General features: G+C 39.0%; 1 protein-coding gene across 3 annotated transcripts in view; it reads right to left on the bottom strand.

Moving 5' to 3' along the window:
• The window catches only part of CFAP210 (cilia and flagella associated protein 210), a 53394-nt gene that overhangs the window by 37884 nt on the left and 2324 nt on the right, over window positions 1–13186 (bottom strand). Inside the window, exon 2 of one of the 3 annotated variants that reach the window (XM_032755452.2) lies at window positions 1704–1930. The exons of 1 other annotated variant lie outside the window; for it this stretch is intronic. In XM_032755452.2, coding sequence (XP_032611343.1) covers window positions 1704–1930 — 227 coding nt within the window. Of the gene's footprint in view, window positions 1–1703; window positions 1931–13186 lie in introns of those variants that run through there. One more of the 3 variants, XM_058441327.1, reaches the window with a different exon arrangement.

The raw sequence follows: 13186 nt of genomic DNA, 5'->3' as shown, positions 1-13186 counted from the left end.
TGGTGTGCAGATAATTTTGTCACCCAGATAATCAGAATAATATCCAGTCATCATCTTCCTCCACCCACCTCCATCCTTAAGCAGGTGCCAGTGTCGGCTGGGTGCAGTGGCTCAGGCCTGTAATCCTAGCACTTTGGGAGGCCGAGGTGGGTGGATCACAAGGTCAGGAGATCAAGACCATCCTGGCTAACAAGGTGAAAACCCGTCTCTACAAAAAAAAAATACAAAAAATTAGCCGGGCATGGTGGCGGATGCCTGTAGTCCCAGCTGCTCCGGAGGCTGAGGCAGGAGAATGGCATGAACCCTGGAGGTGGAGCTTGCAGTGAGCCAAGATCGTGCCACTGCACTCCAGCCTGGGCAACAGAGCGAGACTCCATCTCAAAAAGAAAAAAAAAAAAAGGTGCCAGTGTCTACTGTTACCTTCTTTGTGTCCATGTGTACTCAGCATTTACCTCCCACTTATAAGTGAGAACAGGCAATATTTGGTGAAATCTAAAATTTTAAAACTTCTAAAAGAAAACATAGGAGAAAATCTTTGTGACATTAGATTAGGTAAAGATTTCTTGGATAAGCCACTAAAAGAATGACATATACAAGAAAAATTGATAAACCATACTTCACTAAAAGTAAAAACTTTTGCTTTTCAAAAGACACAGTAAGGAAATGAAAGGTCAAGATATAGAGTGGGAGAAGACATTTTCAAGTCAAATATCTAATAATGAATTTGTATTTGGAATATAGTTTAAAAATTATCTAAGCTCAACAATAAAACTAATTTTAAAATGGGAAAAATATTTGAATGGATACATTACCAAAGAAGATATACTGGTAGAAAATAAGTTCAGGAAGAGATATTCAACATCATTTTTACTTAGAGAAATTCAAATTAAAACTATAATGAGATATTTCACACCTATTAGAATGTTTATAATTAAAAAGACCAACTATACCAAGTGTTGTTGAGGATGGAGAGGAAATAAAACTCTCAAAGATTACTATTGGGAATGCAAAATTACAACTACTTTGGATAACAGTTTGGAAGTTTCTTACAAAGTTAAATATACACCTATCATAAAAGACAGCTATTCTACACAAAGATATTTACTAAGAGAAATGGAAGCATACGTCCATACATAGACTTATATGTGAATGTTCATAGCAGCTTTGTTTGTAATAGCCAAAAAGGGAAACAGCTCAAATGTCAATGTTTCATTGATGTCAACCATCAAAAAGTGACCAAATAAACAAACTGTGGTATATCCATACAATGGAATACTATTCAGCAATAAAAATTAACAATTGATACCTACAACATGAATGAATCTCAAAGTAATTGTGTTGAATGAAATCTGTAACAGGAAGCAGATTAGTGGTTACCTAAAGATCCGGAGGAGGAGCAGGGAGGAATGAGAGGGAATAAAACAGGTCATGAGGAAATTTTGGGGTGAAGAACATGCTCATTATCCTAATAGTAATGACAGTTTTGGGGGTTTATACATATGTCAAAATTAGAGGATTGTATATTTCAAATATGTCCAATTCATTGTATATCACTTATACCTAAATAACACTGTTGAAAATATGTTTCAATGCATTTTTATGAAATTTTACATGTAAAAATATTTATAAAAAGAAGCATAAGAGTACTAAGAAACAAGAGTAAGTCTTCAGTGCATGTGTACTCCTGGATGGTTAATACTTACTGCATATGTATTAGTCCAATGTTTTACCACTTCTTGAGATCGCAAATGCATTTCTTTCTTTGCCTTTCTTTCTGCACGGAGGCATGCTGCTTCTCTTGTCAACCTGTCAAGGCTATCTTGAATCCTTTTCCACTCATTGTGTGGAATTATGGTGACCTGCTGGAGATCTACTTTGCTAGGTAGAAGAGGCAGATAGACAACTTGATCTTCTTCAGAGTTTCTTATTTCTAATAAATTGTAAAAAATGAGTATTAAAGACTTACAGGAACAGTTTAAGTGATATTTGTCTCAGAAGTTCCGATATTGGCATGATAACTGGAAATTATTTCAAATACTTAATTTACTCTTGTTATCCTAAGAACAGCTATGATTAAGTGAAAAAAAAATACAAGGCCTTGAAATCGGAAAGCATATATTTGAGTCCTTGCTTAATCACTTCCTTACTGTGTAAACTTGGGCAAGTCATTTAACTTTTTGGAATCTCAGTATCCTCATCTTTAAAATAAAGATCTCCTAGTAATACCTATCCCAACAGCTTGTTATAAAAGTATTTTTCAAAGTTAACAAAGTGGCAGTTTATAAATGGATAACTTTGTAGGTGTTCATCTTTTGGGGTTGTAGGCATTATGACTGACTCTATTCAACCTCTTCCACTGAGCAGCAGCAACATAATTTGGAGAACTCACTATAGTCCCAGGGTGGGCCTAATTGGTTTAAGAACACTTGTATCTCCATTGTCAATCATTATTTCTTTAAAAAGCAAAGAAACAGGACAAAAGGTTTACTTGCAACTTTTAGAAAAGTTCTTCCTTGTTCTTCTGGGAGAGACATCCAAAAGACTCTCAAGCTAAGTACGAACAAGGAAGAAAGAAAGACAGATAAACAGCTACGACCACAAGAGAAACCAGCCTTGAATGAAGCTATTATTGCAAAGAAGCTGTTACTGCAAAGAAGAAACAACGGGAGAATCTGAGGCAATGATGATCTCATTATTCTGCTAATCAACTCAACCTGAAGCCTGAAGTTCCTGTTATAAAGTTAAAAAAAGTCCTTATTTTTGAAGATGATTGAGTTGGGTGTTCCATTATATGAATTCAAAGCATCCTAAATGACACAGTGGAACTCATAACAGATCTCCTTGGAAAAACGGTCCTACCCTTTTAATCGATCAAGGTTCTTAATTATTAACAGCCAAACTACTCTAACTAGTTTAAGCAGAAAAGGAATTAATTAAAGGGCATTAAGTAATGGACTCAATCTCCTAGAGAGCCATAGTCATCCTTATAAGCTATATATGCAAGGCATCGTACAAACCACATCATGAGGTTCCAGTGAGGGCCCATGGCAACTGGCTTTGTGTAGGCATCTCAACTTGCCCCATTTACAACTTGCCCCACTGGATACCATATACTTGAATACTTGAATCTTCACCACTGCTGCCTCTGAAATTGGTACTCTGTTGTTGCCATTTTCTACACACACACACATACACACACACACACACACACACACACACACACACACACACACAAACTGATTCAACATGCTGTTTGCTTCCTTATATTGCTCTCTTCAGAATATAAATCTGACATATGTAAAATTGATTGGCTTAGTCTTTGTCCCATGCTTGCACTTTAACTGTAAGGGCGGCTGAAAAAGTGAATTCTGCCTTCTATCTTAAGGAGGTAAGACATCAAAGGCATTTGAATAGGAAAGGCATTTGAACAATGATGGGTGGCCACAGGCATAACAAAGGTAGGACAGCAGAGTGGGTAAGAGTGTGGATTCTGGAGTCAGACTACCTGAACTTTTTCTGAACATACCATATATTAACTATATGAATCTAGATAAAATTATTGAACCCTTCTGAATCTGTTTCCTTAATTGCAAAATGGGGTCATTAACAGTATCTATTGTATGTGAAGAATTTAAGACTAGCGCCTGGTACATAATATGTTCTCAACAAGTATTAGCTATTATTATTTTTACTATTAGTATGAGGAGAAGAATGAAACAAGTAGAGAGAAAGGCAGAAGCAAGAAAATCACATCGTTCCAGAAAGAGAAAGATACTGAAAGAAAAGCCGTTAGGACCAAATAAAGTCTTCTTGGGGTTGAAATTAAGGCAGGTAGAGGTGAGAACTTGGTGACTAAACTAAAGTGTGAGTTTACAACCACAGGCACTATCTTGCCTACCACATACCAAACCTCTGCATGCAGAATAAAGCCAAACAAAGCTGACTTTGTCATGACTCTTTAGTTGCAAAGAGTATCATCATGACTCTTTAGTTGCAAATGACTAATCTAACTCACAGTAGATACAATAAAAAGGAGAATATTGTGTCTCCCGTATCTGGGGATTGCGGTGTAACTTGATTCAGAACACTGTTCTACTTAAGAGTCATGACCAATACATCCTTACAGCCTTGTAACAAATTTCCTTTATTTTGCCTAAACCAGCTCAACTTGGCTTGTGTTACTTGCAATCAGAAGCTAATCAAACAACGGTCTCTAAGTTAAACCATCTGCCTTTTGATTAACAAATTGCTAGGCATGTTAATATCTTTGTCTGACCCAAGAATCATTCTAAACTTAATTCACTAAAATTCTAAAGAGGGTCAGTATAGCACATGGCCTATTCTGGCAGGAGCTGCTCTCCACAAAGTATACAGTGGTAAGTGGGCCTTCGCAGCGGTGGCAGGAGAGCAGGATGTTAGAAAGCTATGCAGTGCAAAGTGTGATCCCTCCTCTTTGACATCTCAAATCTTTAGTAGAGTAACCGTTCACAGGATGTTTTATTCAAGTAGATCTTTTCATGGACTCTGACACAGGAACAAACAAAGAGAACAACCACAAATGTGGGAATAGAGTTGGGTAACCACAAAGAAAAAAAAAGCCCACAGAAAGCTTGGGAAAGGCTTTTTACTATCTCGGGCCACTGAAGTTGGGGCAAGTTCCCCATATCTTTGAAGATCAGGAGAGCCCTGGTTGAGATCAGAGCTATAGATGATTTCACATATCCCCACTTTAATCCACTGGTTGATGTAAAATTTAGCTCTTAGAGGGCAATCTTACTTCCAAGATTCCTACCCCACGGTAGCTCTCATACAATGTCAGTAGAGGCTGTTAGAGAAGTTGAAGAAGGGCAGGCCACAGTTGAATGAAGGGACATGAAAGACAGAGACAGATGGACAGAGAGAAATATAAATAGGCAGACTCGCAAGCAGGAGAGAAGGGACAAAAGCAGTGGCAAGTTACCTAAAAGTGTCTAAAATCAGTCCATGTGTCTGCCATATTGACACATTTTCCATGGATTAGATCATCTTTTTATTGAGTTATAATACACATAAAAATCCACCACTGTAAAGAGTAGCATTCAATGGTTTTTACTCTATTCTCAAAGCTGGGCAACTATCACTACTATCTAATTCAGAACATTTTCATCACTCCAGAAGGAAACTCTGTATGCATTAGCAGTCCTCTCCTCCTCATAGCTCCTGGCAACCACTAATCTACTTTCTGGCTCTACGGATTTGCCCATTCGAGACATTTCATGTGCATGGAATCATACAGTATGTGGCATTTTATATCTGGCTTCTTTCACTCAAATAATGTTTTCAAGGTTCATTCACATTGTAGAATGTATCAATACTTGATTCCTTTTTGTTGTTATTGTTGTTGTTGTCGTTGAGATGAGTCTGTCTCCATCGCCCAGGCTGGAGTGCGGTGGCGCAATCTCAGCTCACTGCAACCTCCATCTCCCGGGCTCAAGCAATTATCCTGCCTAGCCTCCCAAGTACCTGGGACTACAGTCGTGCACCATCACGCCCAGCTAATTTTTTTTGTATTTTTAGTAGAATGGGGTTTCACTGTGTTGGCCAGGCTGGTCTCAAACTCCTGGCCTCAAGTGATCCACCTGCCTTGGCCTCCCAAAGTGCTGAGATTACAGGTGTGAGCCACCACACCTGGCCCTAATTCCTTTTTATGGCTGAGTAATATTCCATTCTATAGATGTAGCACATTTTGTTTATCCATTCTTCAGTTGATGGACATTAGGGGTGCTTCCACCTTTTGACTATTATGAATAATTCTGTTATGAACATTCACAGGTTTTTGTGTGGACATATGTTTTTCGTTATCTTTGGTATATGCTTAGGAACAGAATTATAATTCCATATTTAACATTTTGAGAAAGTACCAAATTGTTTTTCAAAGTAGCTGTACTATTTTACATTTCCACTAACAACATACGAAGGTTTCAATTTCTCCACATCCTTCCCAACAGTTATTACTGTCCCTTTATTTTTTCACTCATCCTAGTGGGTGGGAAGTAGTATCTCACTGTAGTGTTGATTTGTATTTCTATAATAGCTAATGAAGTTGAGCATCATTTCATGTGCTTATTGGCTGTTTGTACATCTTTTTTGGAGAAATATCAGTTCAAATCATTTGTCCCTTTTTAAAAATGGGCTCTTTCTATTGTTGAGTTGTAAGAATTCTTTATAATCTGGATTATAGGTCTTTAGCATATATATAATTTACAAATATCTTCTCCCATTCGGTGGATGTATTTGCACTTTTTGATAGTGTTCTTTGATGTATTAATACTAAAGTTTTTAATTTTGATGAAGCCAAATCTATTTTTCTTGGGTTGATTGTGTTTTTGGTGTCATATCTAAGAAATTGTTGCCTAATTCAAGATAATAAAGATGTATATCTAAGTTTTCTTCTAACAGTTTTATAGTTCTAGCTTTTATATTTAGTTATATGATTCATTTCAAACTAATATTTGTATGTGGTGTGAGGTGTCTATAAATTTGGGAGTCAAAATTCATTATTTTGCATATGGATATCCACTTATCCCAGTACCATTTGTTAAAAATTCTACTCTTTCCCCAGTGCATTAACATTCTTGTCAAAACCCACTTAATATAGATGTATGGGTTTATTTCACTATTTCTATTACACTCATCTATATGTCCTTCCTTAAGCCAACACCGCAATCTCTTGGTGACTGTAGTTTTTTTTTTTATTGTTTTTAGAAACAGGGTCTCTCTATGTAGCCCTGGCTGGAGTGCAGTGGCTATTCATAAGCACAACCATTGTGCACTACACCCTCGAACTCCTGGTCTCCAGTGATCCTTCTGGCCACAACCACCTGAGTAGCTGGGACTATAGGTGCACATTCCCATGTCCAGCCAATGAGTGTAGCTTTGTAGTAAGTCTTAATATCATGAAGTGTGAGTCCTCCTACTTATTAATATTTCTTCTGATTCAAAATTGTTTTAGCTATTCTATTGTCCTTTTCATTTCCATATGAATTCTAAGATCAGCTTGTCAATATCAACAAAAAAGCCAAGTAGAATTTTGACAGGAATTCTGTTGAATGTGTAGATCAATTTGGGAAGTATTGCCATCTGTCTTAGTCCATTTTCTGTTGCTAAAACAGAATATCTGAAACTACATAATTTATAAAGAAAAGGATTTTATTTCTTATAATTATAGAGGCTGAGAAGTGCAAGGCTGAGGGGCTGCATTTGGTGAGAGCTTTCTTGCTGGTAAGGTCTCTCTGCAGAGTCTGGAAGTAATGCAGGGCATCATATGGCAAGGGGGCTGAGGATGCTAGCTCAGATCTCTCTTCCTCTTCTTATGAAGCCAACAGTCCCACTTCCAGCATAAGCCATTAATCCATTCACAGCAAGACCCCATTTCTAATCCATTCATGAGAGCAGATCCCTCATGATCCAATCACTTCTTAAAGGCCCCACCTCTCAATACTGTCATTTTGGGAATTAATTTTCAACATGAGTTTTGAAGGGGACAAATATTCAAACCATCTTAAACTAAATCTCCCAGCCCATTAACATGAAATGTGTATTAGTCTATTTTCATGCTGCTGATAAAGACATACCCTAGACTGGGGAGAAAAAAAGGTTTAGTTGGACTTACAGTTCCACATGGCTGGGGAGGCCTCAGAATCATGGTGAGAGGCAAAAGGCACTTCTTACACGGTGGCAGCAAGAGAAAACGAGGAAGAAGCAAAAGTGGAAAGCCCTGATACTCCCATCACATCTCATGAGACGTATTCACTATTATAAGAATGGCATGGTAAAGACCAGCCCTCATGATTCAATTACCTCTCCCTGGGTCCCTCCCACAACGTGTAGGAATTCTGGGAGATACAACTCAAGTTGAGATTTGGGTGGGGGCACAGCCAAACCATATCATTCTGCCCCTGGCCCCCTCTAAATCTCATGTCCTCACATTTCAAAACCAATCACGCCTTCACAACAGTCCCGCAAAGTCTTAACTCATTTCAGCATTAACCCAAAAGTCCATAGTCCAAAGTCTCATCTGAGACCAGGCAAGTCCCTTCTGCCTATGAGCCTGTAAAATCAAAAGCAAGCTAGTTACTTCCTAGATACGATGGGGGTACAGGTATTGGGTAAATACAGCCATTCCAAATGGGAGACATTGGCCAAAACAAAGGGGCTACAGTACCCATGCAAGTCCAAAATCCAGCAGGACAATCAAATTTTAAAGCTCCAAAATGATCTCCTTTGACTCTAGGTCTCACATTCAGGTCACGCTGATGCAAAAGGTGGGTTCCCATGGTCTTTGACAGTTCTGCCCCCGTGGCCTTGCAGGGTACAGCCTCCCTCCTGGCTGCTTTCACAGACTGGCAATGAGTGTCTGCGGCTTTTCCAGGCACATGGTGCAAGCTGTCAGTGGATCTACCATGCTGGGGTCTGAAGGACGGTGGCCCTCTTCTCACAGCTCCACTAGATAATGCCCCATTAGGGACTCTACGTGGGAGCTCCGACCCCACAATTCCCTTCCGCATTGCCCTAGCAGAGGTTCTCCATGAGGGCCCTGCCTCTGCAGCAAACTTTTGCCTGGGCATCCAGGCATTTCCATACATCTTCTAAAATCTAGGTGGAGGTTCCCAAACCTCAATTCCTGACTTCTGTGCACCCACAGGCTCAACACCATGTGGAAGCTGCCAAGGCTTGGGGCTTCCACCCTCTGAAGCCACAGCATGAGCTCTACATTGGCCCCTTTCAGCCATGGCTGGAGCAGCTAGGACACAGGGCACCAAGTCTATAGGCTGCACACAGCACAGGGACCCTGGGCCTGGCCCATAAAACCATTTTTTCCTCCTGGATCTCTGGGCCTGTGACAGGAGGGGCTGCTGTGAAGGTCTCCAACATGGCCTGGAGACATTTTCCCCATGGGGATTAACATTAGGCTCCTTGATGCTCATGCAGATTTCTGCAGCTGGCTTGAATTTCTCCCCAGAAAATTGGTTTTTCTTTTCTATTGCATAGTCAGGCTACAAATTTTCCGAATTTTTATGCTGTTTCCCTTTTAAAACTGAATGCCCTTAACAGTACCCAACTCACCTCTTGAATGCTTTGCTGCTTAGATATTTCTTCTGCCAGATCAGGCTACAAATTTTCTTTTCTTTTCTTTTTTTTTTTTTGAGACGGAGTCTCACTCTGTCACCCAGGCTGGAGTGCAGTGGCACGATCTCGGCTCACTGCAAGCCCCGCCTCCCGGGTTCACGCCATTCTCCTGCCTCAGCCTCCCGAGTAGCTTGGGACTACAGGGGCCTGCCACCGCGCCCAGCTGATTTTTTGTATTTTTAGTAGAGATGGGGTTTCACCATGGTCTCGATCTCCTGACCTCATGATCCGCCTGCCTCAGCCTCCCAAAGTGCTGGGATTACAGGCGTGAGCCACCGTGCCTGGCCCAGGCTACAAATTTTCTGAATTTTTATGCTCTGTTTCCCTTTTAAAACTGAATGCCCTTAACAGTACCCAACTCAACTCTTGAATGCTTTGCTGCTTAGAAATTTCTTCTGCCACATACCCTAAATCATCTTTCTCAAAGTTCCACAAATCTCTAGGGCAGAGGTAAAATGACGCTAGTCTTTTTGCTAAAACATAGCAAGAATCACCTTTACTCCAGTTTCCAAAAAGTTCCTCATCTCCATCTGAGACCATCTCAGCCTGGATTTTATTGTCCATGTCGCTATCAGCATTTTGGTCAAAGTCATTCAACAAGTCCCTAGGAAGTTCCAAACTTTCCTACATTTTCCTGTCTTCTTCTGAGCTCTTCAAACTGTTCCAATCTCTGCCTGTTACCCAGTGCCAAAGTCGCTTCCACATTTTCAGTTAGCTTTTCAGCAATGCCCCACTCTGCTGGTACCAATTTACTGTATTAATCCGTTTTCACACTGCTGATAAAGACATACCCACGACTTGGAAAAAGAGGTTTAGTTAGACTTACAGTTCCACATGGCTGGGGAGGCCTCAGAATCATGGCAGGAGTTGAAAGACACTTCTTACATGGTGGTGGCAAGAGAAAATGAGGAAGAAGCAAAAGTGGAAATCCTTGATAAACCCATTGATCTCATAAGACTTAATTACTATCACAAGAATAGCACGGGAAAGACTGGCCCCCATGATTCAATTATCTCCCCCTGGGTCCCTCCCACAACTCATGGGAATTTTGGGAGATACAATTCAAGTTAAGATTTGGGTCAGGACACATCCAAACTATATCAAGATGTCTTTCCATTTATTTATATCTTTAATTTTTTGATAATGTTTTGTAGTTTTTTAAAAGGCAAATTTTTGCTTATTCCTAAGTATTTTTCCTTAGAAAGAAAAACTTTTCCTAAGTATTTTGGTGCTATTGTAAATGGAATTGCTTTCTTAAGTTCATTATCAGATTGTTCATTGCAAGTGTACAGAAATACAATTTTGTAAATTGACCATCTTTCAATGCCACTAAACTTCATTAGATCTTATAATTGTTTAGTACATTCTTTAGGATTTTTAATATAGAATATCATGTCATCTGTGAATATAGAAAGTTTTATTTCTTCCTTTCCAATCTGTATGGCCTTTTGTTTTGCTTGCCTAAATGCCATGGCTAGAATTTCCAGTATGATGTTAAACAGAAGTGATGAAAGCAGGCATACTTGTCTTTTCCTGATCAGGCTTTCAGTCTATCACCATTAACTACGATGTTAGCTATGGGCTTTTCATAGGTCCCCTTCATCAGGTTAAGAAAATTCCCTTCTATTCCTAGTTTGTTGTTTTTATCATAAATGGATGTTAGATTTGTCAAATGTTTTTTCTATTAGGATAATCATGTAGTTTTGTTCTTTATTCTATTTATACAGTGTACTACATTAATTGTTTTTAAACCAACCTTGCATTCTTGGGATAAATACCACTTGGTCATAGTATATAATAATTTTTTATATGTTGTTGGATTTGGTTTGCTAGTATTTTATTTAATTAATTAACTTATTTTTTGAGATGAGGTCTTTCTATGTTGCCCAGGCTGGAGTGCAGTGGCTATTTACAAGTGTGACCATAGCACATTACAGCCTCAAATTCCTGGCCTCAAGTGGTCCTCCCACTTCAGCCTCCCAAGTAGCTGGGAGGCGTGTGCCACATCTAGCTGACGTGCTAAAACTATGTTGAAGATTTTTGCATCTCTATTCATAAAGGATAATGATCTATAGTTTTCTTGTGATATCTTTGTCTGATGTTGGTATCAGGGTAATACTGCCCTTACAGAATGAGTTGGAAAGTGCTCCTTCCTCTTATTTTTTAAAAAGTTTTTGAAGGATTTATGTTAATATTTCATTAAACATTTAGTAGAATTAACCAATGAAGCCATCTGGTCCCCAGGTTTTCTTTGTGAGAATTTTTTCAATTAATAATTGAAGGTGGGATCACCTGAGGTCAGGAGTTTGAGACACGCCTGGCCAACATAGCAAAACCCCGTCTCTACTAAAAGTACAAAAATTAACCAGGTGTGGTGGCGGGTGCCTGTAATCCAGCTACTCAGGAGGGTGAGGCAGAAGAATCACTTGAACCTGGGAGGCAGAGGTTGCAGTGAGCCGAGATCATGCCACTGCACTCCAGCCTGGGTGACAAGAGCAAGACTCTGTCTCAAAAAAAAAAAAAAAAAAAAAGAATTCTTGAAGACTTTTTCTTTCAGTACTTTGAATATATCAGCCTGCTGCCCCTGGACTCCATAATTTCTTACAAGAAATTTGTTGTTAATCTTATTGAGGATTACTTTTATGTAATGTCATTTCTCTTTTGTGCTTTCAAGATTTTCTCTGTCTTTAGCTTTCAACACTTTGATCATGATGTGTACAGCTGTTGATCTCTTTGAGTTGAGTTTACCATACTTAAAGGATCACTGAGCCTTTTGATTGTGTAATGTTTTTCATCAAATTTGGAAAGCTTTTGGCCATTAATTCTTCAATTTTTTTTACCCCTTTCTCTGTTCTTTTCCTTCCAGAACTCAAGTTACATTTATGTTGGCATATTTGCTGGTGCCCTACATTTCTCTGAAGATCTGCTCATTTTTCTTCATTCTTTTATCTTTTTTTCTTTCTCATTATTCTGAGACTGAATAATCTCAATTGACTTATCTTCAAGTTCACCGATTATTTCTTCTGCAAGTTCAAATCTGCTATTGATCCCTCTAGTGAATTTTTTAATTCAGTTATTGTGCTTTTCAACTCCAACATTTCTGTTCAGTTCCTTTTTATAATTTTTTAAAATATTCATTGATATCCTCTATTTGGTAAGACAACATTCTTAATACTTTTCTATAGTTCTTTAGACTTTTGTTTTAGTTCTTTAAATATATTTACAATAGCTATAAATTTACAAAAGTTTGTATCTAGTAAATCCAACATCTGGGCTTACAACAACTGCAACTACACAGTTTTAGGTCAGTTGGGGGGCGGTCTCTGATTTCCTATCTTTTCTCCACCCCTACTTCTGTAGACATCCTCCCCGCCACTTCCACTCCCCCTTTCCCTCTTCCACCCATTCAACTGAGCACAAAACAGCCAGACTTCCACAGAGCCAAAACATGATTATTGAGGATGCTTTCAACTTGGTGGAGTCCATTTCAAAGACACTTTCTATTGAAACCTTTTTCTTGTGTTTGGGTCATACTTTATTTCATCTTTCATAATTTTTATTAAAAACTGTACATATATGTGTCAACTCTGGAAATCAGATTTCCACATACACCCAAAGTTTCTTATTCCTGCTGCTGTTGTTTGTTTCACGACTTCTCTGAACCAATTCTGTAGTCTGTATTCTTTGTCACATGTGGCCACTGTAGTCACTGGAGTCTCTGGTTTGCTTAGTGGTCAGCTAATAACTAGACAGACATATCTTTGGATGACTGGAACTAACAAGTCTCCCAGTCTTTGCCAAAGGACTGTCTATGAGTATTAATGCTCGGGCAGGCAATTTACAACTCCATCTTAGCCTTTACTTCTTTCTTAAACAGAGTCTGAAGGTAAGTCATAGGTGAGAGGCATTTTCAGGTCTTTCCTGGGCATGTACGTAGCTCTATGCATGCATTTGGCCTTCTAGATTCCCAGGAATATGTCAGGAGCTTTCCAAAGCCCCCTATGGATATATCACTTCC

Source organism: Hylobates moloch, unplaced genomic scaffold, assembly GCF_009828535.3.
Source record: "Hylobates moloch isolate HMO894 unplaced genomic scaffold, HMol_V3 SCAFFOLD_1, whole genome shotgun sequence".
NCBI classification, from domain to species: Eukaryota; Metazoa; Chordata; class Mammalia; order Primates; family Hylobatidae; genus Hylobates; species Hylobates moloch.
This window is presented reverse-complemented; position numbering and strand designations above follow the sequence as displayed.